The sequence below is a fragment of the Crocodylus porosus genome, unplaced genomic scaffold (genome assembly GCF_001723895.1).
Source record: "Crocodylus porosus isolate Cpor-Errol unplaced genomic scaffold, CroPor_comp1, whole genome shotgun sequence".
NCBI lineage: Eukaryota > Metazoa > Chordata > Crocodylia > Crocodylidae > Crocodylus > Crocodylus porosus.
In genome coordinates, this window is record NW_017728886.1 from 39,206,529 (window position 1) to 39,230,921 (window position 24,393).

Below are 24,393 nucleotides of genomic sequence, written 5' to 3' on the forward strand. Positions count from 1 at the left end.
TGCCTGCACCCTGAGCACCCTGCCTGCTGCTGCATCATGGAGGGAGTGTGGGGGATCCTCGCCCCCCTCACCTCCTTCACACCCACACCCTGCTCCCAAAATCCTCCACATATACACAACCCCCAACATACCCTATGTCCCCCCAGACACAGCCAAACCCCCATTCAACCCTCCCACACACCCACATCCTACCACAGCCCCTTACCCACACCCCTCCACACCGCACCATATACATCCACCATACACACACATCACATATACCACATACACATACTCCCCACACACACCACACACACATACCACACGTGCTACATGCCCATACCACACATACCACGCACACACACACCATACACTCCCACACACTCATACCACATACACACACCATGCACCCCCACACACCATGCACACGCTCCTTCCCCCCACAATAAACAAAACTAAGAATTTAGTTTTGAGTTATTATGTAATCACCTCTATATAAACTACACAAACACAAATCATGACAAAAATATTTTTTGTAATAAAGTTAAAATATGTTAGAGTAGGTGTTTGACTTTTGGTGTATGGTTTGGTTTGTTTCTGGTTCCAAGATGGCAACCTCCTCTTCCAAAAGGAGCATTTCTGGGAGGCAAAGGGAAGGACTTCAGGTGGCAATGGTCAGGGGCTAGGGGGTGGGACTTTTGGTCCCAATATGGCGGTAAGGGGGGAGGGCAACTGTCAAGGGGTGGAACTACTCATGCAGCCTTTGACAGCATACAGTTCAGTATGGGTCAGGTTTTATAAGGCTCTTTTGAGTATGAAGTATAAGCTTATGAAGTCAGATGACAAGAGGATTTAGAAATGAAGCTACAGATGGACCCATACATCAAATATGACCACTGTTGCTTTTTTATTTCTCTCAATAAAATATGTACTGTAATTCTGGCAAATGTTGTCACAACCACTGTGCCACACGAGCAGATTACTTTGAATTTACAAAGAATCTCACATTGAATTCACAATTGGAATTTACTGTATCTGGCCAATAGATGAAGTTCTGTAGCCAGCACTTTGAAATTGCATTCTCCGTGTCTCAAGTGGAAAGGAAAAAATACATCATAGCATTAGTTGGACTTAGCAGAAGGTTTTGTTCACATCTGCACATTGCTTTCATGATATAAATACAGACCCACATTTAAGTACTGAATTGTTTTAGACATGTTTCCATATCAGCCTAAAAACATACTGTGACTGAGGTATTGTGACTGGGGTATTAATGAATACAAGCAGAGCCTCTCTCTGTGTACATTAAGAAATAGGGTAAGAGAAATGTTTCATCCACAGTGGTCCAAGAACTATACAAGAAGCAAGGGGGCTTTTAGTAATACTGGTTTTATTGGACCAAATGTACAACTGGAAGAAATGCTAGGTTTGGGGGCTTAAGATGTCTTTCCTCGTGTCCTGGAAAGAAGGAGGTACAAAACAGGAATTAGGGTTCTTTTTATGTGGACAGTGAGAACTGACAAGAACATTATCACTTGGACATTTGTATGGTTTGTTTGTGTTATGCTGGGGTGAGTGGAGATTGTCTGCACTACCAACCTTCCATAAAATTATTGCTACCATTTATCTTGAGGTTAGTAAGAACCGCCTCACTGTTGTCCAGCATTGGGTTAAGAAATAAATGCACCCTATCTTGAAATACTCAATGATTTGTTATGACTTTGTAACATATGTATGCTTATACTTAGTACAAAGGGATGACCTTCTGAAATTAGAGTTAAATGTAATAGAAGAAATTCACTGATCATGGAAATATATCAATTTGTGTTGGTTTAAGGAAAAAGGTCTGAGCAAGTAAGTCTGAGAGACACGTGGCATTCTATATGCATGTACACATCTGTGTGTATGTATATGTGTGCACATGTACATGCAAAACTAAGGACTTACATAATGAAGGAGTGAATGAAAGGAAATGTAATTAACAGTTGAGTGCATTATAAAATAGCTTCAACACACATCAAGACACATTCTGTTAAGCTCTTCCTTTTGTACGTTCTCATCAACTCTTTCTCTGTTACACTTGCTTTGCCCACTTCCTGCATAATAAATCATAGATTACATAGATCTTCTTATCAGCACATACCTGACACGTTACCTACACAACCATTTATTACATCACAGAACTTGGTCTCGGGAGAGTTCTCTGCAAGGTGAATCCATTTACATCAGGTCAAATGTAATCAGTGATGCAATAAAATTAGTAATTGGGCAATATTACTAGTGGGCCAGATTCTACTTTCATTTATACTACCATAAAAAAGAAACTAGTGGCATGTTAATATAAAAGCAGCATAACTCCACCTATAATTTTCTTTTTTTTCACTCAAGAGCAGATATTTAAAAGAGGCTTTAAATACTGGAAAGAAATGTTATTTGCTCATTGTAAGTTCCTTGAGTATTCTGTTTTAAATAGTACCTATGTTAGAAAGCTTACACACATATATTTATTAATAAACATGCTAAGAAGATAGTACACTAATCTATAACTCTGGTATTTTTGGAGATGATTAATGTCTACAATTAAATCCATAAAGCACTTTTGCTGACTACCATGGTTTATATTTAATAAAAAAAGAAATACCAGTAGGGAATCACATTTAAAAAATAAATTAAAAGCTTAGAAAAGACATTTCAAGATTTAAGATCTATTGATATTTAAGACAGTGAGGGCCCCTAAATGAAGTTAAAACATTTAATGCTTGTAATTTTGGACTTGAGACTTCCAAATTTATATTTGTAATAGATAACAGTGGAGCCAAAAACATCTTGTTAGACAGCAAGAAGCAAAACTAGATCATCTTTCTGAGACTGGGAACATTTTATATTGGCATATAATTCAAATCCTTTTGGTAAATAAATGTAGAATTGAATGAGTTCACGGGATTAATTGATGCCCCAGGAGGCCTCATGAAACAGCATCAACTGTAATCAGCTACTTGAATTGTTGTTTCAGGAAGCCTCAGGTCTCTATGGCACCACTAGAAGTGCTCGTTACTGTCTTGATAATGTATTCCCAACCAAGTGCATATAATAGAATTAGCTCTCCATTTTGAAGTTTATTCATTTGAGAGCAGATGAGGATGGAACATCTTTTATTATTCAACAAAATATTTATTTAAGATCTTTTGTGCCCTAGACAATGGCAGAATTTTAAAGTATATGTTATGTTTTGCAATGCTAATCCTAATATCGACAACTGAATGCCAGTAGATTCAACAGCACAGCAAAAGCTTGCCATTATTTTGCACTGCATTATGTTATTCTTTACTAATATTCCAGAAAGGAGAAGGATATTTAATCACTGATTTACTTCTTTGCTTCTCCAAACTTGCCTCTTCAAGTAAGCCTTCATTGTTTTTATTAATGATCTTCACAGCCCTCCCTTCATCTGCACTTTTGCCCACTTTGGTTCTGTTCTAATTTTTTTTTTTTTGGCCTTTATTTTAATAAATAAATCCTACACACCCATTACAATGTATGGGGAAACTCCCAGTGATTTTAATTACACGAAGCACTAATTTCAGGAGTGATGTTCCTTTCTGTCTGATGCATGCTGTCAACAGTGGAACAAAAGTGGATAGTTTGATTCTCTTGATCAGTGTAGCTGGAGTGCTTGGGATAGACCCAAACTTAGCAGGGCACTATGGAGGGCAACTGATGAGAGGACTGAGGCTGAGCTGTGTCCTATCTTTGGATGAGGAAATAGGCCTGCACAGAGTGCTCCAGGAGGAACAATTTTAGGAAGGTCTTTCTAGCCGTTAGAAGCTACATAGAAAAGGAACTGCCTCTGGAAAATCACTCAGGGATATGTCTCACATCTAGACAGAGACAGCTAGATAGCTTACTGGTAAATGGCACTGGAGTTTCACAGGAGGGACAGGTTTTGAACTGTGCCATTTTGTTGAAGTCCACAGACAGAGAGGGAGCATTGGCCCTCCAACTCCCTAAAATCTGATCAGAAAAGAGCATTTTTTCTTTTTACTTTTCCTTCTGTTTGCCGACAGCTAAAATAACTAACACACTTCATACAGTGTACAGATATTCAAGTAGAAACTGTAAGAGTCCTGTTTCTCTGCCATGGATTGTAACATGTAATGGAGGGACAAGGAAAGCACTGTTTAATGTAAAATGCATAAACAAATCTGGGAGGAAAGCCTGACAACCAGACGCCACACTAAATGAGCACCTTATCTACAGCTACACAGCAGCTGGGCAGCTATCAACTTCTGGGTCCCCAGGTCCTACATTTCTTTCTGCACACTAGCACAGCTTCAACAAAAAGGGTATCTCCATTCCATCTAACTTCTAGCCTGGAAGTTAAAGAATCCTCTCTAAACATGGGGAATGTAGGTTTGAACTAATTCATAAATAGGAGGAGGGCCTAGAACTCATGTATCCAACTTCTTGGGAAAGTAGTTTTAAATCTGTGATTGGAACAAAGAGTAAACTATGTATTATTCAATTCTTTCAAAGCCAGGATAACCTTTTACCAGAAGATATGGGGAAAAACTGAGCTGTTTAACAGCTATTTTGCTTTGGTCTTCACAAAACAAAGTGAAATGCAATAAAATGCAACCAGGTAGCTAATAAGGATTATTTGGACAAGGAAGGAGAGAAGCTGAGAATCAAGATAACAAAAGAGACTGTTAGACAGCTTTTGATTGATCAGTAGGGCCTGATGAACTTCATCACAGGGTACTAAAGGGACTGGCAAGGGGAATTTCAGAACCCTTGGCGATACTATTTACCAAATTGTGAGGGTCAGGTGAAGTGGCAGAAAAAAAGCAAAAAGCTGGGTCTGGAAAATTATAGAACAGTTAGCCTGAGTTCAATACCTGGAAAGGTACTGTGACATATTACAAGGATGCAAGACCATTTGCAAGCATCTAGAGAAGGAAAAGCTAATTGTGAGCAGCCAACATGGATTTATTAACAATTATGCCAGAAAAATGTCATCTCCTTCTCCAACAAAATAACTAGCTGGGTGGATGAAAGGAATGCAATACATATGCTGTACTTTGACTTCAGCAAGACTTTTCACAGTCCCACATAACTGTCTCATAAATTAGAGAGCTAATTCATTAGAGATCTAGCCATGAATGGGCTAGATAAAACTACTACAAAGTGGATAGATAACTGGCTCAGTAGCTGCAAACAAAAGCCAGTTATAAGTAAATTCATGTTTTGGATTGGCAGGAGGGTTTGTGTGAAGTCCCACAGGGGTCTGTCCTGGTCAATGTGTTTGTTAATAATTTGGATGCTGAAACAGAAAGCTCCTTGAGCAAATTTGTAGATGACACAAAATTGGGAAGGACTACAAACACACTGGAGGACAGGTGTATCATTTAGAACAATCTTAATAGCTTGGAAAGAATGAAGCTCAGTGCTGACTAATGCAAGTTGCTAAGCTCAGGAGGAACAATAAAAATGCAAATACAAAATGGGTGACAACTAAGTGGATAGTAGCACAGTGGAGACAAAATGTGGGGGTCTTGGTGGATCACAGACCCAAAACATGTCTTCAGTGTATGTACCTGTAAAAAGGCTAACGTGGTTTGGAGCAGGATCAACAGTTAGATTAGATACAAGACACAGGAGGTGATGGTGTCACTGTACTCAGCACTGGTTAGGTCTCAACAGAGTATTGTGTGCACTTTTGTGCTCCACATTTCAAAAAAGATGTGGAGAAGTTATAGAGGGTCCAAAGGCAGGTAACAAAAATAGTAGAAGGGCTTGGAAGGCAAGCCTCATGAGAAGAGGTTGAAAGAAACAGGCATGTTCAGTTTGCAAAAAAGGCAATTAAGAGTACATGATAGCAGTCTTCAGATACTTGAAAGGCTGCCATAAATAGACGAACACCTTTTCTCCATCACCATAGCACTGGCTTGAAATTGGAGAGAAAAAGGTTGAGACTTGAAATCAAGAAGAGTTTCTTTATTGTTAGAACAGGAGTGAATGCAATAGACTATTTAAGTTGTGAAAACTACTTCATTGGAGATTGGATAAACATTTGTCAGGGAAAATCTAGTAGTCAAAATGCCTGTAGCGTGTTGTAAAGTGCAACATTTGGAAGCCCAGTAAACCTCGCACATGGATTGCTGGGAGATCATGAGAAGAGCTCTGCAGCTCAGGGCAGATGAAAATGGAAAAGGAATATGTATAGTCACAGAAAAATGAAACAAAGCTCCACATCTTGCTGATTAAGAAAGAATAGTAAAGAACCTGGACTAAATTTGTGGAGGGAACAGGATGACAAAAAGAGGAATGTGATATATGGAGTTGTGTCTGCAGTCCTCAGGCTGGAGTGGAGGGTATTTGGTTTTATTCCCATGCTTATGGGCATTGCTGGTTGCCTCATTTGGCTGGGAAGAAATTGCTACAGATTTTAGAGTTATTTTTGTTTTGGTTCCTCCTCCTTCCTCCAGAAGCATTGTATGTTGGCTGCAGCCATGGTTGGGATTTTCCCCGGGCTTTGCTCAGACTAAAAAACCTAGAGCTAGAGGGATAGCAGCACAGTGGATGATACACCTGACCCTTGTTAGAGGGTCTTACTTCTCTCCTTTGGGTCAAACCAATAACTACATTTGGGACCAGGAAGGAATTTTATCCCACGTTCAGATCAGCATGGACTTGGGGTTGAGGGTGGGGGCAGAGTTGCCTTTCTCTGTTGTGCAGGTCATGGCCCTCTTCCTCGAATCTTGCTCTTGGATCTCTCAAGTGTATCTTAACAAACTAGGTCTGTCCTTGCAGCAGCAGAATATTGACGGGGTCCTGATCCCCTGCTTTACCTAGAGAAGGTTAAGGTATTCTTGGTGTTTTGGGGCACTGTGCAAGGCTATGAATCCAAAGTAGACAGAGCTGGCAACCTGTAGCATTGACTCAGGAACCTAAAGAGAGGAGTGAAATCCTAAGCATTTCCTATGAGCTACCTCCAAGGAACTCTCAATGCAGCATTTTTTCGTATTGCCCGTCTGCGGTGCTTGACCCTCTCCATACAGTGATACAGAGAGGCTAGGTATCTAAACTAGGTTTTGCATTCTACACTGGGTATTGCCTAACTTGTACACACCTAAGATCTTTATTGGATCTAACTAAATTCTCATTCTCAGTGAGGTAGCTCAGGTACTGGAATTGGTACAGCCACATTAATATGCTGTTCCTGTAGCTAATTTCCCATCTGAGAAACATTAGATAAGCAGGATAAGTTAGCTGCTTAAAACATTGTGGTAACGCAGTTATATTGCTTCCAGCTTGTTTAGAGCTGGCTACAGGCATTACATATAGTGCCATGTAGACACAAGTGTTTTTACCATCAGGGGATTGTTTTCCCCATCACAGCTTGGTGTTTTGATGCCATGTCTTTTGCAGAAAATACTGTAAGGAGCAACATATTAAAGTAATACATACAGTTAGCTTGGGTTTTCTGGAATTTTTTTTCATTTAGTATGACATATGGAGGAGGCAGCCTTATATAGAAGATCTGCAAAATAAGGTGGCCTATATAGGTTTAATTAAACACAGCAAAAAGTTATTACACGAGATGCTTAGCTTAAAAGAATTGAAAATAGTCTTAGCCATGTTATGAAACAAAAACAAATTTATCACACTGGATTTATATCAATGTAATTTTAAAACAATGAGTTTCACAAACTGACAAGTTATTCACGCTGGCTGTGAGGAACAGATTCCCACATTAGATATCATGCCATTGAACTGACCTATTTGAATTGGCTTTAGCATTATGATATCTACAAAGTCTGAATCAAACAATGTTAAAAGGAAGAGAATGTAAAGGTGTAATGTTGTCAGCATCTAAAGACTATAAAAAGCTTTTTGACATCATTAGTCTACCTTTTATGAAGAAGAAACTTACTTAATAAAAAAAAGTTCTATAACAGCCAAGGATGGGTTGTATGCTAACTGTTGCTGAGTTCAGAATGGATGCTGTATTTGCCTGCATAGTTACTGCACAACCAATATCTAGCTCATTATCGTAAAGTGCTTTGAGCTAAGTTCCCTACGAAAGACATTACACATAATCCATTGTGTTCTACAGAACAAGTGCAGGGTCAAAATGTACAAGGATCTTAAAATTATGTCAAGTAGGTTTTAGCTGAAAGGAGATATCAGACAAAGAGATACAACATTGCGCAATCTATTAAATTCAATGCTGGAACATGTATTGTACTCTACGAATTGCAATTGGAAAAACGAGAATGGTAAAAGATAAATGGAGAAGGACTGACTCTTCAGATTAACTGATAATATGGCACTCATCAGAGAAGAGGTAAAAGAAGTGATCGCTGAAGAGGAGGCAAGAGAAAGGATTAGATTGTGAACAAATTGAGGGGATTGACTCTAAATTGAAGGCTGATGATAATGTCACAGCCAGGTCTAGTGAGGGCTCAAAAATGTGCAGAGAAACATGACTTTAAGGACAACCAAGTAATGGCTGTAGTGGTTTCAGTCCTTATTTTTTTTATTTGAATTTTTTTGTGTAATAAGCAGGCGTCTACTTCTGAAAATATCCTTCTGAGTTACCTTTACTTGAAGAAATAATCTTCTTGGAATCCACTCTTAGCTAGATCCCAATGCAATTAATTCTGGATTCATTCTCCTAATGGCAAAGCAGATACTCAGGATCAAACCCAATTAAGGGAGGGCCAAGATCTTACTCCTGTGCAACTGTACCTACATAAGATTGTCTGGCATTTCCCAAATTTGAGTATTCATCTTTGCAAGCTTAATATTTAACCATAGGCTTTGCCTATGTAATAGTGATAATTATTAGTAATATTTTGAAATGCTTTGAAAGTGAAGAGTCAAATAAAGGCTAAACACTGCTTGCTATAATTGTCCCTCTGCAGAATCTTTACAACTGCAGAAAATGTAATAAAGATTCACAGTGAAGAGCAGAGAAAGAATTATGCACCATTAATAACTTTGAGTAGCCTTTGACACTGCAAAAGAACATTTGACTGGAACATTTGACTCCCAAGTTGTTGGGTCTAGTCCATGATTGTAGGCATCACATGTTCTATTTCATAAACTGATCATGCTCCATTTTTTAAATTGTTGGGGTTTCTTATTCCCCACCGCTCCTATTTTAAGGCTGTACTAGAAATTCACTCCCTAGTTAAAACTTTATTCTAATTCCCAGCATAACATTTATTTGTGGCTGGTTTATGCCTATTTGTTCTTATGTTGGCATAAAACAATATTGGCCTTTGGTTTAACTAAGTCTTGTGTTTACACCCTTTATTGAGAATGATCATAAATCTTAGTCGTTGATTTGGTAGGCTAAAAGAATTAAGTTCTTACCCTCCCCTTGAAAGGACTGAAAAGCTTTTTCTACAGCTGTTCCAGTTTGGAACTATCACGTATAGCAGGGCTGTCCAACTTTTGAGTGGTCTGGAGTCACAGACTCTCTGATCACATGCCATGCAGGCTGCAAATTGCCCAGGCCACATATCACATTGTGCTGCACTATGTGGATCCCATCAGCCATTGTGCCATATGAATGGATTAGGAACAATTAGCATGCATTTACCAAGGGCAAGTCATGCCTGACTAACCTGATTGCTTAATATGATGAAATAACTGGCTTTTTGCATGTGGAAGGAACAGTGGATTTGATATGCCTTGACTTCAGCCATGAACAGCACATGCCTACTGAAGCTGGGGGGGCACAGCGACCATTCACAGGTGGCCGCAGAAGTGTTAGCGTTAAGGGCAGGATGAGTCGGGACCACCTGTAGGCAGCCGTGGTGACATCAGTGGTGAGGGTAGGTCAAGCAGGGACCGGGCTGTGGCAGTGTCAGCGGGGGGAGGGTGGAAGCAGTGACCTCCCACACGCAGTGATGCAGCTGCTGGTGGTGGCAATTTTAGGGGGGACACATGTCCCCCCCGTTCCCGTCCTACGTGTCACCTATGACTTCAGCACGGCTTTTGATACAGTCTCCCACAACATACTTACAAGCAAGCTAAGGGCATATGGGTTGGATTTATGGACTGTAAGGTGGATAGAAAACTGACTGGAGCATCAGGCTCAGAGAGTAGTAATCAATGGCCTCATGCCTAGTTGGCAGCTGGTATCAAATGGAGTGCCCCAGGGGTCATTCCTGGGGCTAGTTTTGTTCAATGTCCTCTTCGACAACCTTAAAGATGGCATAGAGTGCACCCTCAGCAAGTTTGCAGATGACACCAAGCTGGGGGTAATAGTAGATATGCAGGAGGGCAGGGCTAGTATTCAGAGTGACTTAGACAAATTGGAGGATTGGGCCAAAAGAAATCTCATGAGGTTCAACAAGGACAAGTGCAAAGTCCTGCACTTAGGACAGAACAATCCCATGAACCAGTACAAGCTGGGGGCTGGGCAGCAGCTCTACAGAAAAGGACCTGGGGGTTACAGTAGACAATAAGCTGAATGCAAGCCAGCAGTGTGCCCTTGTTGTCAAGAAGGCTAACGACATACTGGGCTGCATTGGTAGGTGTGTTGCCAGTATGTCAAGGAAAGAAATTATTCCCCTCTATTCAGCTCTGGTGAGGCCACATCTGGAGTGCTGCATTCAGTTTTCTGCACTCCACTACAGAAAGGATGTGGAGAAATTGGAGTCCAGCAGAGAGCAAAAAAACTGGTGAGGGGGTTAGGGGGGACATGACTTATGAGGCAAGATTGAGGGAACTGGCTTATTTAGCCTAGAGAAGAGAAGACTGAAAGGGGATTTAATAGCAGCCTCTAACTACCTGAAGTGGGGTTCCATAGAGGATGGAGCTAAACTGTTCTCACTGGTGGCAGATGATAGAATGAGGAGCAATGGTCTCAAGTTGCAGCAAGGGAAGTTTAGGTTAGATATTAGGAAGAATTTTCTCACCAGGAAGGTAGTAAAACAGTGGAGCAGATTACCCACAGAGGTGTTAGAAGCTCTATTCTTGGAGCTTTTCAAAACCTGGCTAGGCAAAGCTTTGGCTGACATGATCTAGTTGGGATGGTTCTGCTTTCAGCAGAAAGTTGGACTAGATGACCTCCTGAGGTCATTTCCAACCCTAACTTTGTATGATTTTGTGATGGCAGGTGTCCGCAGCCTGCACTGTGCCAGTGCTCTCACACCTCACACTGCGCCATATGGCCTCTCCCAACACAGCGCATTCCCTACCGCACCGCACCACACCACACCACGCCAGCACCCGCATACTGCACACTGTCCCCAGGTTCCCCTGAATCCCTTTGCTGTCGACTCCCTCTTATCTACAGGCCACACTGCTCCATTCCCCAGAATCAGGCTTAGGCATGAGAAGCTGTAGGAGGGAAAGGAATCTGGGAGGCTCCGGTGGCAGCAGTGACAGCTGCTGGACCATGTGGGGAGCAACCAGAGGCCTGGGAGTCACATATTACCTCAAGGGCTGCATGAAGCTTGCAGGGTTGAGGAGTGACAAGTAGACTGGCATGAGTACTGTCTCATTCCTAATGTATTAGAAAATATCTTCCTAATACTGCCTAAAATTCCATTTGCCTTTTCCACAGCCACATCACATTGATGACTTATAATTATTCTGTGAACAACTACTGATCAAACACTGTGCTAAAACACACACAGTCTTTCCTTTGTCGTTTCCAGCTGACAAGTTTATAGAAGAAACTCTTGCCCCTGTGTGCTTGCTCTTGTACTTTTGTGTTATTCTATTTCTATTTCTCCAGTCTTCAGCCATCTAGTTCTTCCTGTATAACATGGTCTTCCTCCATATTGACAATTCCCCCCCCAACACTGTATAGTTTCAGAGTATCTAGGGTTGGAAGGGACCTGAACAGATCATCAAGTCTAACCCCCTGCCCTGGGCAGGAACAAGTACTAGGATCATAATACCCCTGCCAGATATCTATCCAACCTCCTCTTGAAGACCCCCAAGGTAGGAGAGAGCACTACCTCCCTTGAGAGCCCATTCCAGAGCCTGGCAGCCCTAACCATAAAGTAATGCCTCCTTATATCAAGCCTGAACCTGCTCTCAATCAATTTGTAGCCATTATTCTTTGTTACCACAGGTGGTGCCCAGGGGAACAGAGCCTCATGTATTTTCTGCTGGTCACCCCTGGTGAGTTTATAGATGTCCACTAGATCCCCTCTCAGCCTTCTCTTATGGAGGCTGAATAGATTTAGGCCCTTTAGTCTATATTTGTAGGGCCTGGCCTGCTGCCCCCTGACTATGCGAGTTTCCTTCCTCTGGACCCTCTCAAGGTTAGCCACATCCCTCTTGAAGTGTGGCACCCAGAATTGGATGCAGTACTCTAACTGTGGCCTGACCAGCACCACATAGAGGGGAAGGATCACCTCCCTGGACCTGCTTGTAATGCATCTGTATATGCATGACAAGGTGCGGTTAGCCTTACTGACCGCTTCCTTGCATTGGTGACTCATGTCCATCCTGGAGTCAACAGTGAATCCAAGATCCCTTTCAGCCACTGTGTTGTTGATAAGGGTGTTCCCCAGCCTATAGATGTGTTGCTGGTTCCTCCTCCCTAGATGCAGCACCTTGCACTTGTCTGTGTTGAATTCCATCCTATTCTCATCCACCCACCCCTGTAACCTGTCTAGATCTAGTTGTATTCTGTCCCTCCCCTCCAGTGTCCCCACTTCTCCCCATATCTTTGTGTCATCAGCAAATTTGGACAGCGTGCTTTCCACACCCACCTCCAAGTTGCTGATAAAAATGTTGAATAGCACAGGCCTGAGGACCGAGCCCTGGGGGACTCCACTGCCCACATTCCTCAAGGTCAAAAATGACCCATACACCACCACTCTCTCGGTATTACCATCAAGCCAATTTGCGACCCATCTCACTGAGTAGGCATCAATGCCGCAGTTGCTCAACACATATTTATCTTTTATACTAATGTCATTAATTATAATATTAAATAACATCAGTCCCAACTCTGATCCTAAAGAAATTCCACTTCTAACTCTTTTGTACCCAGTAATTCTTTCAGCACAAACTATTTTTGTCTCCCATTTAAACAGTCCCTTACTCACCTTGCAGTTTTTATACTAATCCCCATAATCTCCATTTTATCTAATAATTACCCATGTGGTACTGTATCAAAAGTTTTATGGATAACCAGAAACTTTAAATCTATTGCATTTCCGCTATCTAAAAAATTAGTACTCTTATCAAAGAAAGATATCAGTTTAGTCAGGCTTTATTTACCTCTTCCAGTTATCTCCATGCCTGTAAGTATTTGTTCCCCTAAAGTTTGTTCTAAATCCATGCATAATATGGAAGCCAGAATAATGGGTTTGCAGTTCACCAGAAAACTTTTTCCCTTTGTTAAATATAAGGACTATGTTTGCAAGCCTAGTAGTCTGGATTTTTAATAAATCCGTCAAATACTAAAGAATGGTATCATGCAACTGGAGAAAAAATCATTTCCAAGCACTTTCAGTATTCTGGGCTACAGGCCATCATTTCTTCTGATGTGAATTGAAATTGAAGCAAAAATATTCATTTATTTTCTGAGCCATACCTAGACTACCTTTAATCTCAATCCCATCGTCACTGCATAGCACCTCTCTTCCTCTTTTATGTATAGAGCTAAAATGTCTATTATTATTTGTTTTAATTTTCAGTAAAATGTCTTGCTCAGGCGGACTTTTGGCAGTCCTCACTTTATCTCTATATTTTCTAATCTCTAAGGCATAGCTTTCTTCCCTGTTTCGCTTTTCTATTCCTTGGAGTCTCCCTGCTTTCCTATCATTTTAACTATTAATCCAGTTCAGTGCTGGAGCCCTTCTCTACATGTGTTTGTGCCCTTACTTAGGATGCAAATTGATATTTAGTATCTAGGATTTAAAGGAGTTCCATAAGCTCTTTATTTTAGTACACTTCACTAAACTAGTTATTTTGAATTTCTTGGGTTTTTTTTCTTTTAATTAACCTTAGCCATCAGCCCTTGTGTCTAAATCCTTTGAAGCCAAATTGAATCAATTTATGATTATCATTTATTTTTTTTAAATCAGAAATGGACTTAAAATTAGGAAAGTTCATTATTTTTAAGGGAACAGTTCTCTGCAAGATCCAACCCAAAAATTCCAGTAAGTTTCTACTTTGAAAGACAGGTGAGACCTGCTAAAAACACACATCTTAGTGGAAGTGGCTGTGGCTGGAAATATGCAATGAGAGATTCTTTTGAAAGAAGTATCTTGTTCAAAATTACAATTTTGTACTTTCTGCCTAAATTCATGTGCTTGCTCAGACCTCAGCTCTATAGAGCTGTATCAGAACAACCAGACTAGGCCTTTACAAAAATCATATAAAAATCAATCAGCATCAGCATCATTTGCTGTGTTCAGTAGGATCCACCTACAAGCTTCACAACACATGTAGTCGAATATGAATAATAATGTCCATAACTAATAGAAAACCAAAGCTAATGCAATTGTGGTGATCTTAATACAGGGAAAAGTGAGGTAATTTTACAGGTGCAAAATGATCTACAAGAAGGGTATATAGGATACGCAGGTACAATCTTTCTGTAACAGCTCTGCCTTGCTTCACGCTGCCTATGTCTATGCAAGACACTACTGCACAGTCATTACTGTGCATATACTTTGTACTTGTATAAAAAAGTACTAAAATGCACAGTATCCCAAGTTACTACACGGTAGCACCAGTGAAAGCCCTTTTTGTACACTACTGTGCAGTAGTCTAATATTACTGCGTAATAGCATTGCATCACAGGTTTTGCCACTGCTCAGTCAGTGTCTTTGTAGACATGGCTATTGGCATGAAAAAACTGAGTTCCTTAGGGATTCTAGTACCTCTTTAAATTAATACTCATCTCCAGTTTTGTATTTTTTACCTAACATTACATAAGTAAGCTATAGGAAGTCTCCTAACCAGACAGTTATCTCCCACGAAAAGAGAGTCCCTCGTTATTCAACTCTGTACTTGATCAACATTTGTCTGGCTTGTCATCATTTCTTCATTTAAGACACATATAGATCAGTGAGAAGGCCAAGTGATGTGGTGTTTATTCTCTTTCTTTATTTGCTAATATTAATTTATTTCATCAGAACATATATATAGCAATACCCAGATTCATACAGAACTGCATCTCCAACTATCACTGTCTAAGCTGACCTGCTTTTCACCTTAGTGCTCTTGAACAGGGTAGATATATTTGCAAACAATTTCTGAAGGCAGCTGAATAGTATTGTTTTTTTTCTAAGTCAGCATACTTTAATGGCCGTGCAGTCTATTAAATATCTCTTACAAACTCTATATTTAATAAATGATTTCTAATTGACTAGGTGTCACCGGCAACATTCTAGAAAACTCAGTTATACTGCATTTTTCATTGATTTTCCTTATATTAGAAAATGAAATGTCAGATACCATTAATTGCATTTTCACAATAAGGAGCAACAGCAAAAGCAACTGCTAAATGAAAGCACTTCCAGTCTAATGCACAATGGATGCATTTATTTTAAATGAATACAATATATCAACATTTATTACAGTTATATGCATCTGTGGGCTAAATTGGTGTGAATGTAATTACTATCTTTAAATATGGAATAGCTTTGCAGGTTTCTAGAGAAAATCAGTCAGGTATATTTTCTACATTTATGTAGTCTTTATAGTATATTATGCACATTAATGTTATTCAGTAAAGTAGTTAACCCAATGTTAGACTTTCTGCCCGCAAAGAGTGTGTTATCATTGCAATCTGTCGGTACTTTCCTAGAATCTGTGCTTCAAGCACCATATCATAAAGCATAAATGTGTGACTGTATTTCATCAAGTGTACATTTCACCACAATATACCATATGATCCAGAATGTTTACAGAGCTGTGCCAGATACAGAAAGATATACGTTTTCTTTCTTACTTTCTTGAGTGAAACGAAGAGAAATCTGAAAGGGAATCAAACTTTTTTATGGTGAAACACATTGTCAAATATGATTGTGCATGGCCTCTTTCATGTGGACCAAAATATGAACATTGGTCTTTGTAGAACAGGAGAGATGGGATAAATAGTTTAAATGTATAAATTCATTTCACTATCCACAGTTTATTGTTGGGCTGGAAGTTTTAACACCTGTGTGGGAAAAGAAAAATCCATGACCTCTATAAAGTATATGATGTAGCATTCAATTTCCCTGCATCTGATCGATAAGCAAGCAGGAAATTATATCTTTTTCCATGGCAGACAAGCATAATTAAGCAATAAGGCAATGGAGGTAGCTGCGATTATCTTAGGAAGCACCTGGGAGATGCCTTGTTGCTATTTTAAAACATCTTTATGCTAAGCGAATGGTATTACTTTCTGCTGTGAAAGATAAAGCTGGCTGTGTAGAATGCTCATGAACAGCAGTTTCAGTTTTGCTTCACAGAGGATAATGCAGTGCACTCACCCCGAGCAATTAGGCTGCTCCTTCAATACAAGCAATGATGGAGTAAGCTGTAAACATTTAATTGACAGTTCATAACCAGAAAAAACAATTATGCTTTGGCTAGTTGCCAGAGAGTCAGAAACCTGCACTTTTACCAATTTAGAATAAAAATATGTTGCCCCCTATGCTTGACTTCTAGGGAAGAAATCTCTGCACAATTAATGCTATTGCATCCATGTTCTAATTTATGCATTTTAATTATACCAAAGGCCCAGTGAATAATTAATGCAGGTAAAACAATAGGTCTGAAACACACCAAAAATGTATCACTTTTTACCAGGCTTTTGTAGATTTCGAAGAGCTAATGAAAACACTTAAACTGTTTAGTTGCAAATATAAGTCCAGTGCATGCAATGAGATACTAAGTACACTCTCCAGAGGTGGGGTATTAGGGATGACTGTCTTTAAGAGTGAGCCTCCATTGACTGGAGTCAAAGGAGTTTAGAAATCCCACACAGATGATGTGTTGGATGTTCTTACTATTGGATGGGCTGGGTTTGACATGGCTTGTTATATGGGAATTTCATATTTTGGTACTGAGAATCCATTTGACACCCCACCTTCAAGCTTTCACATCATGTAACAGGATGCAGCAGATTTCTCACATGGAAATCTAGAAAGGAATAGGGAAAATAAAAGGAAACTAAATGTTTGTTTCAAACTTAAGAGGTGAGAAAGACCTAGTGATTGCACCTGGACTAATCTTTGTGTTGAGGCAAGGCAGCTGCATACTATAACCACTCAGGAGACAAACTCTTCCAGTAGTTCTGACACACTGTGCTAAGAGGTGATGACTGTGTTACTACGTAAGGAAGGCACATTAGGTTCTCAAAGCTTGGAGGCCATGCCCTTTGTGGAATAAGGCTTTGGGACTCTTATTATAAAGATTTCAGAATTTGCAGGTCTGCTGAGGGCAAGTTTGCAGACAGCAACTCCATTTAGTTATGGAAGCCCTGTGATAGAAAAACAATGCACCTCATTCCTGTTCATGATTGGATATGCTAATTACAGCAAGTACTGAATTACCACAACCTGTGTACAAGTGCATGGTACTCACAAATAACACATTGTAAATGTGATCATGGGTAACAAATTAACTGATATATTCCCAACTTTTGTTTTCTGTATTTGTCACATGTGCAATTTGCTTTTTCTTTTCTCAGGTAAAATGACAGCAGTATATAATGATGACCAACACCAGAACTGTTGCCACTGCTTCTTTTTGAAAATCCACCCATTTAAAGGCTTCAGTATGTGTTTAGGGGGACTAACCTGACACTCCATTTTTTAACGTGTTTATCAATCAGCATAAGAAATAAATATTGAAAACAATGCCCTCTGTGTCTATATAATCTCTGTTTCCTTGATTATCCATTCAATGCAGCCAGAGACCATTAGAGAACCAGTTACCCTTAAAGATAATACATGTTACTGGAGTCCTAGCTATAAGTTAGAGCAGCTTGAGATGGCTCCAAGTTATATCACCCTGGTAGGATCCTCTAACAGGGTTGAGTAGCATCTGAGTTTACCTGGGGTGCAGTATACCCTAACCACATGCTGCAGCTGAATGAAGGCAAGAATGATATAGATTATGAACAAGATGAGAGTTCCCCTATGCCAAGGGAGCTAATTGTACCCAGAACTTTTCTAGCCTTTTTATATCATAGAATACAGAAGACAAAAGACAACTTTCTTAGTACACAACTCAACTGCATAAGGGCCTTGTTACACGGTAATTTGGGGTAGTTCCTGAAGCTCTTAACCCCTGGATTGTCTACACATTAATACCTGAAACTAGTTTTAAGCACTCCTTACCTGACTCAAAGTTCCACTACCCCAGGGCGGATTATTTGTGCTGTGTTACCCAGCTCCTGTTACACTAAGCGGTAACCACTCTAGGCTACACCTTAATGTAAACACCCTACCTGCCCTGATCCTGCACTGGCCCAGTTACTCCCCTCCATCTTCCCCAACACCTCAGACCTCCACTCACTGGCCCCCACCCCTGCTTACTTGTGGCTGCCCACACTGTCTGTCTCAAGGCAGCAGGCAGGGAAGGATTAACCTGCCTGCTCAGGCACTGCTGCTGCTGCTGTCTGGGTAGGCTCAGCTCAGAGAAGAGCAGCAGCCCAGCAGTGACAGCCAGGCAGGCAAGTTTACCGTTTTTGTCTGCTCCCCTGGGATAGACACATAGGAATCTAAAAGTAAGTGGTGGAAAGGGGGAACCCCAAGAGGCTGGAGGTGAGAAAAGGAGCCCTGGGGGCAGAGAGAACCAGGGAAGCAGGAAGAAACCCATTGGAGTTACAATGGGGATTCTTACCTTTCAGGCCTCTGCTGGCCAAAAATGCAACTGCTCCAAATTCAAACTAGCCTTAACACCCATCAACATTTGTGCAGCTCATAGCATAAGGTGTAACAAAGCCCTAAGCCTGCTGTCTCTGAGCAATGTTATTTGAAAGTACAGACACATATCTGTGCAAGGTAAAAATGTTGGAATAACAACATAATTGCACGTATTCATATAGGCTGATGCAGGATTTACTCAAGTGGCTTGTGGCACACAGCATCTCAGACTGCAGGGGTGAGGGCAAGGCATGGCTGGAGCCCCCATGTCAGCAGGGAGCAAGATGGGGACCAAATGAACAGGGGGAGTACCCACCCCCTGTCGACATCACTGTTGCTGTTTTTGGCCGATCTGGGGGTGGGGGAAGGCCCCAGACCACCTCTGGCCCCACTCCAGCCAGAAGCTGTGGGGAGCAGTTGCATGAGGAGCCCACATCCTCCACAGATAGTGGTGGTGGCACACATTTTCTTCCTGTCTGTGCCTACTCCCTGCCCTCTCCCCCTGCCTCCCTACCCACACCCCGGTGTCCCCTGCTGCCCAGAAGCAGGTACTGGAAGGAGAAAACTGTGCACTACTGCCACTGTCCCTGGCCAAGCCAGGCTCCCTGTAGGGCTGCTTTCTGCAGTATGGGGTAGGAGTTCTCCCTGTGCCTTTATCATCTATGAAAAATGGTAGCAGCGTACAGGTTCCTCCTTCCAGTACCTGTTTGAAGCCAGTGGGGGAACAGCTGTTAGGGGAGGCAGCACAGCTAGAGAGCAGGTGCTGGAAGGAGGAATCTGTTCACTGCAACTGCTGTTCCCTGCTGAGCCTGACACCCCACACAGTCATCGCCCAGACTGGAGCAGAACAGGGGGTGCATCCACACTGCCACACTCCTCCCTGTGTCCACACTTTCACTTGCATGCCTTCCACTGTTAAACTCCCTCCATCAAACATTTTAAGTCATACACTTGATAATACTATGCTTTCTTTGGTTCTTAGTATTTGCACTTCAGTAGAGGACTTGGGTCAAGCTCAAATGCATAATTATTCTGGAGAACAAATGTTTCTTTAACCTTTGTGAAAAAATATTTTGAGTCAAAGACTTGCCCCAGCATATACGTTCACACCACCGTGGATTTCAGTGAATCATCAGTTTGGTCTGGTTTGTTTGACAGAGTTTTTAAAGTTCTGCTCTTTTCTATTTAAAATGTTTACCATTTAAAATGCTGCTTATTGCATAATTTAAACACATACCTAATTAAGTGGCAGATCTGGAATCTTCTCTGCTATTTGTAACAAAATGCTACCTTTACCTTTGCCTTTGTAGGATTATGCAGAGAAAGAGAAGGCTGCAGCAAAGGCTCTGGAGGATGTGAAGGCTAACTTCTATTGTGAATTATGTGATAAACAGTATCTTAAACACCAGGAATTTGACAACCACATCAATTCGTATGACCATGCTCACAAGCAGGTAAACCTGAAAAACCATGCACGTTACTATAGGTATTCCATCATTAAAGAATAATATAATTATTGCCACTTCAAGTTATATTGAATGGCATGTTTAAGAATGTTGTTCTTGTTAACTGCATCCCATACTCCATTTACATTACTTTTGATCCAAACTCTGCTGAAGTCCATTAAATAGATTCTTTCCATTGAATTCACTGGATTGTAGATCAAACCTAAATGAAAGAATCTCTAAAAGTAAGTGCTATTTTAGGGTGGGAACAGAGTAAGATCAGGTTTTGAAAGAGAGTTGACTATTATTATATTTTATATTAATTATTTTAGAAGAGCAGCCTGTGAAATACTAGCTGTCATGGGAACCACCAAATGCAACCCAATTTGAAATTAGTTTCCATTGAAATTAAATGTAAAATATTATTTTAAGTCTTAAACATCATTGAATGTAAAACAATCCAACTGACTGGCCACTTCCCCTGATTTGAGATCAGTAATTGCACTGAATGTGATCTTTTTAAATGTGGAGTTGCCTATCAGACTAATGGAGATGTATCACTTTCTCAAACATTCAAAGTTCCTCTTTTAGATTCATATGGCAAACAATCATGCTGTTTCAGGCTGATCGTGCTGTTTGAAGGGCAGAAAAGCAGTTTGTTTTAAAAAACAAAAGCATATGTTATGAAGTTGAAATCTATGTCTCAATGTTTCTCAGGGTGGAATTCATGCTGTGTTATACGAAGAACATAATATAAGATAACATACTATTGAACAACATGATATGGTATTTCTGGAAGCAGATAGTCCTTTCTTATTGCTTGTCATTATTTGTTTTACACCAACTTATCAATTACTATATGTTAGGTAGAGCTAGAATGTGCATGCTTGCTGCCCTGCAAGGTTGGCTTTCCTAACTTTCTTCTGAATGTAGCTAAATGCCCATTTAAAATGGCAGTAAAGCACTTTTCTAAAGTCATATCAAGAACTGTGAGCCTTCAGAATTTCTGATGTAACAGATCAGGTTTTTCTTCTGCTACACAAGATGTAATTGAAATGGGTTAGTCCAGTGCGTAGGGCAGGGGGAGATGATAAAGATAATTAAGTGGTGAAAATATAGGCATCCATATCCAAATGAGAAAAGAGACAGGAAGATAATGCATAATGAAGACAAAATCTCAAGAGAATTTTAGCTCAGAACTTTCTAATTATAAGACAGACACTGTAATGATTATGACCTGATTTGGGAGGTTCTGAGAAGATTAACCCATTTCCTGCTGGATGCTCTGTGTTTTTCCTCCTTGAGGGGAGAGAGAGTCACACTTTATCACAAAATATTTGATTAAGAATCACTAGATACTGCAAGGCTTATTTCCTCCCCATATACGTGCCATAGCAGCATGCTGAGACAGAAATGCTGCACTGACTCTCACTCAGATTTATTGTCCTGTGTGGGGTTGCACGGGCAGTAGGTTAGCCAAAATCTTGGGTCTAGACATCCCCAACAGCAGCATTCTCATTATGAGCCCAACTTTGCCCTCACTGACACTGTGCAAACCTAGTGAAGTCAGTGGCCTCATCTACACAAGCATTGCTGTGCAGTATGTGGCGCCGTAGACATGTCTGTGGCACCACGTAGCATACATTCAGCTATTCTTCACACTGCAAGGTAGAAGCAGGGGGAGGTGGGGTGGGGAGGGGGGTTGAACCTGGGAGATCCCAGGGTCAAAAAAAACTGTGCAAAATAAAAGCAGAGTGATGCATGCGGGGGCAGTGTGTGCCACCCGAAACTGGAGCCTGGAAGCTGGAGCCACACTCCGGCTGCCGGGCAGGCTCCAAGCAGCAGGATCTCCACCGCTGCAGCCCCAAGAGGTCCTCAGCACCCCAGGTAAGGCTGCTGCGGCCAGCACAGTGCTGGCTCCAGCCTCTCCTACCCCACCTGGGGTACCCTGCTGCACACCAGAGGGCATGTGGCACAGACGTTCCCTGGGGACAAGTAGCAGGGGCACAAGGTGTGCTGCTGCTTCTTGTTCCCAGGGTGACAAACGTCCACACTCATATGGACACGGCCAATGTGGGCAAAGTCAACGTGTGGCACGGGTGTAACAGTCACAACTTGATCCATCCTTCACTAAACAAAACCAAATTTTTCTAATGGAATTTTTAAAAAACAAGCAAACAACAACAGCCCTTCACAACACAATTAATCCACAAGAATGCCTGTAATAACATAAAACAAATACATTTTCATATCCCAACCGTGTGACGCTAATCCCTATAATCCCCTTTTGCTACACAAAAGGATTTGCCTTCACCCTTTAGCAGTTTCTCTACTTGTCAGGACAGTCTCTAAACTCAAACAGATCCATTTCCAGCACATGGAGACAACCTGCCCTTGTGCCCATGCTACTCACTGGGTGTGATTAATGGAAAATGAAACTGCCATTTTGATGTGCCAGCCAGTTTGTCTTGGCAGCTTTCCATCCTAAAAGATAACATTTAAGCAGTAAAACTCTTTTTAATTTTTAAGTAATTGTCGTGCTCTAAAAGCTGCCAGATCAGCATTACCAGAGACTAGCAACCTATATTTAAATGCACATAGTATATAGCACATTTCATGGCAGCACAAGCTTCTTCCACTCTTCTCTTATAAAAGTAATTCTGAAGCTCAGGTAGTAGCTACATGATACAGGTAATAGGGTAGTTCTGTCTTCTGTATTTACTCTATATTTTTTAACTTTAAAAGAAAATGGAATCACATTGCTTATGACCTCTTGAATTGTATTCTCTAAGGTTAGTTTCAAACTGTTAAATAGCATGGTAACCACAAGAAAAATTTCAGAAATGTCAATTTAATTCCTTTCCCTTAGGGCACGTCCTCTCTCTCAGAAATCTGGACATTCCTCATTGCTTCCTCTGTTACATTTTTTTTCTGTTTCATGTCACTCACATAGTTCTTTATTCTGGCAACAATCTTTTAATTGAGGCTGAATTAGACAAAGACTCCATCAATCTCAGCAGGAAAGGTTTACAATTGATCAAAGGGGTCATTTAGAGGAAATACAAAGTACTAGTACTTCCTCCAGACTCCTTACTTCCTGTCCATAAGCTCCTGTTATAAACATGGGGACCCATAAAATTAGAGAATGAACAATGTGAATTGTTAATCAATGTGAATTTGGCTATAGGCATTCAAAATAGGGTTGTTCAGAAAATAATGAGTGGCAAATTACTGTTAAAATTATTCAACTACTTAACAGAATATTATGGTATTATACTATGGCTGGATATTTTTGTGCTTTTTTTTCCAGATTTCCTACGGAAAAAGAAAAGGGCATTTTTTGTACAAGGGTGAATGAAGGTAGAGGCATTTATGGTTTCACTAAGTATAGTGCCATATGACCCTTGTTCTCCTGCACTATTATTTTTGTGTGGCAGAAAGATTTTCTTTATTTCTGCATCAAAATTGCAAAGCATTATATTTTATAAAAGTAATTTTATAATCTGTTTTGCCATCTGATTTTAGCTAGTCATTAAAGTAAAGAATGTAAAACTTGGTTCTAATATTTGGTTCACTACTCATTTTCTTCAGCTCTGGAAACTTATACGAGTTTACAGCAACAGCCTGGACTTGTTCTATTGCACTATGCTAACCTCATAAATTAGTTTAGTTTTACTATAGAATATTGTGTCAGAATTTTTTTGAAGTCTGTTAAGTTCACTTTTCCAAAAAATATATTTTTTTTACATTATCTTCTCCCTCCCAAAAAAATACCATGGTCTAATATGATTTACACATAAAGTAATTCTGACTAAATTGTAAGCAGATGTTATATCTTCAATTGTCTTTACCAGCTGGAAAAGGTAACCCTTAGTGAAGAGTAAGTACTTGAGTGTAAATCTTAAGATGCTGCTTGTGTTTAGGCTGTCTTATCAGTACAAGGGCTTCTCTGCATCTGTTGTTAAGTATGGTATTAGAATCAGGGTTGGTATGGTGTTGGGGAGTTAGGAGTAATGTCAGTGTGCAGCCAGATGTTTTAATTCATTATTTCTGGACCTTCCATCATCCTCACACAGCCTTATAATTGCAGGCAGGTGGCTTCAACACACAGACCTGGA

At 40.5% G+C, this 24,393-nt stretch overlaps 1 protein-coding gene across 1 annotated transcript in view; it reads left to right on the forward strand.

Moving 5' to 3' along the window:
• Nucleotides 1-688: 688 nt before the first annotated feature.
• Nucleotides 689-24,393, forward strand: part of ZNF804B (zinc finger protein 804B) — a 73,181-nt gene continuing 49,476 nt past the window's right edge. The window contains exons 1-2 of the mRNA XM_019530372.1: nucleotides 689-694; nucleotides 20,141-20,284. Of these exons, the coding sequence (XP_019385917.1) occupies nucleotides 689-694; nucleotides 20,141-20,284 (150 nt within the window). The remainder of the gene's footprint in view (nucleotides 695-20,140; nucleotides 20,285-24,393) is intronic.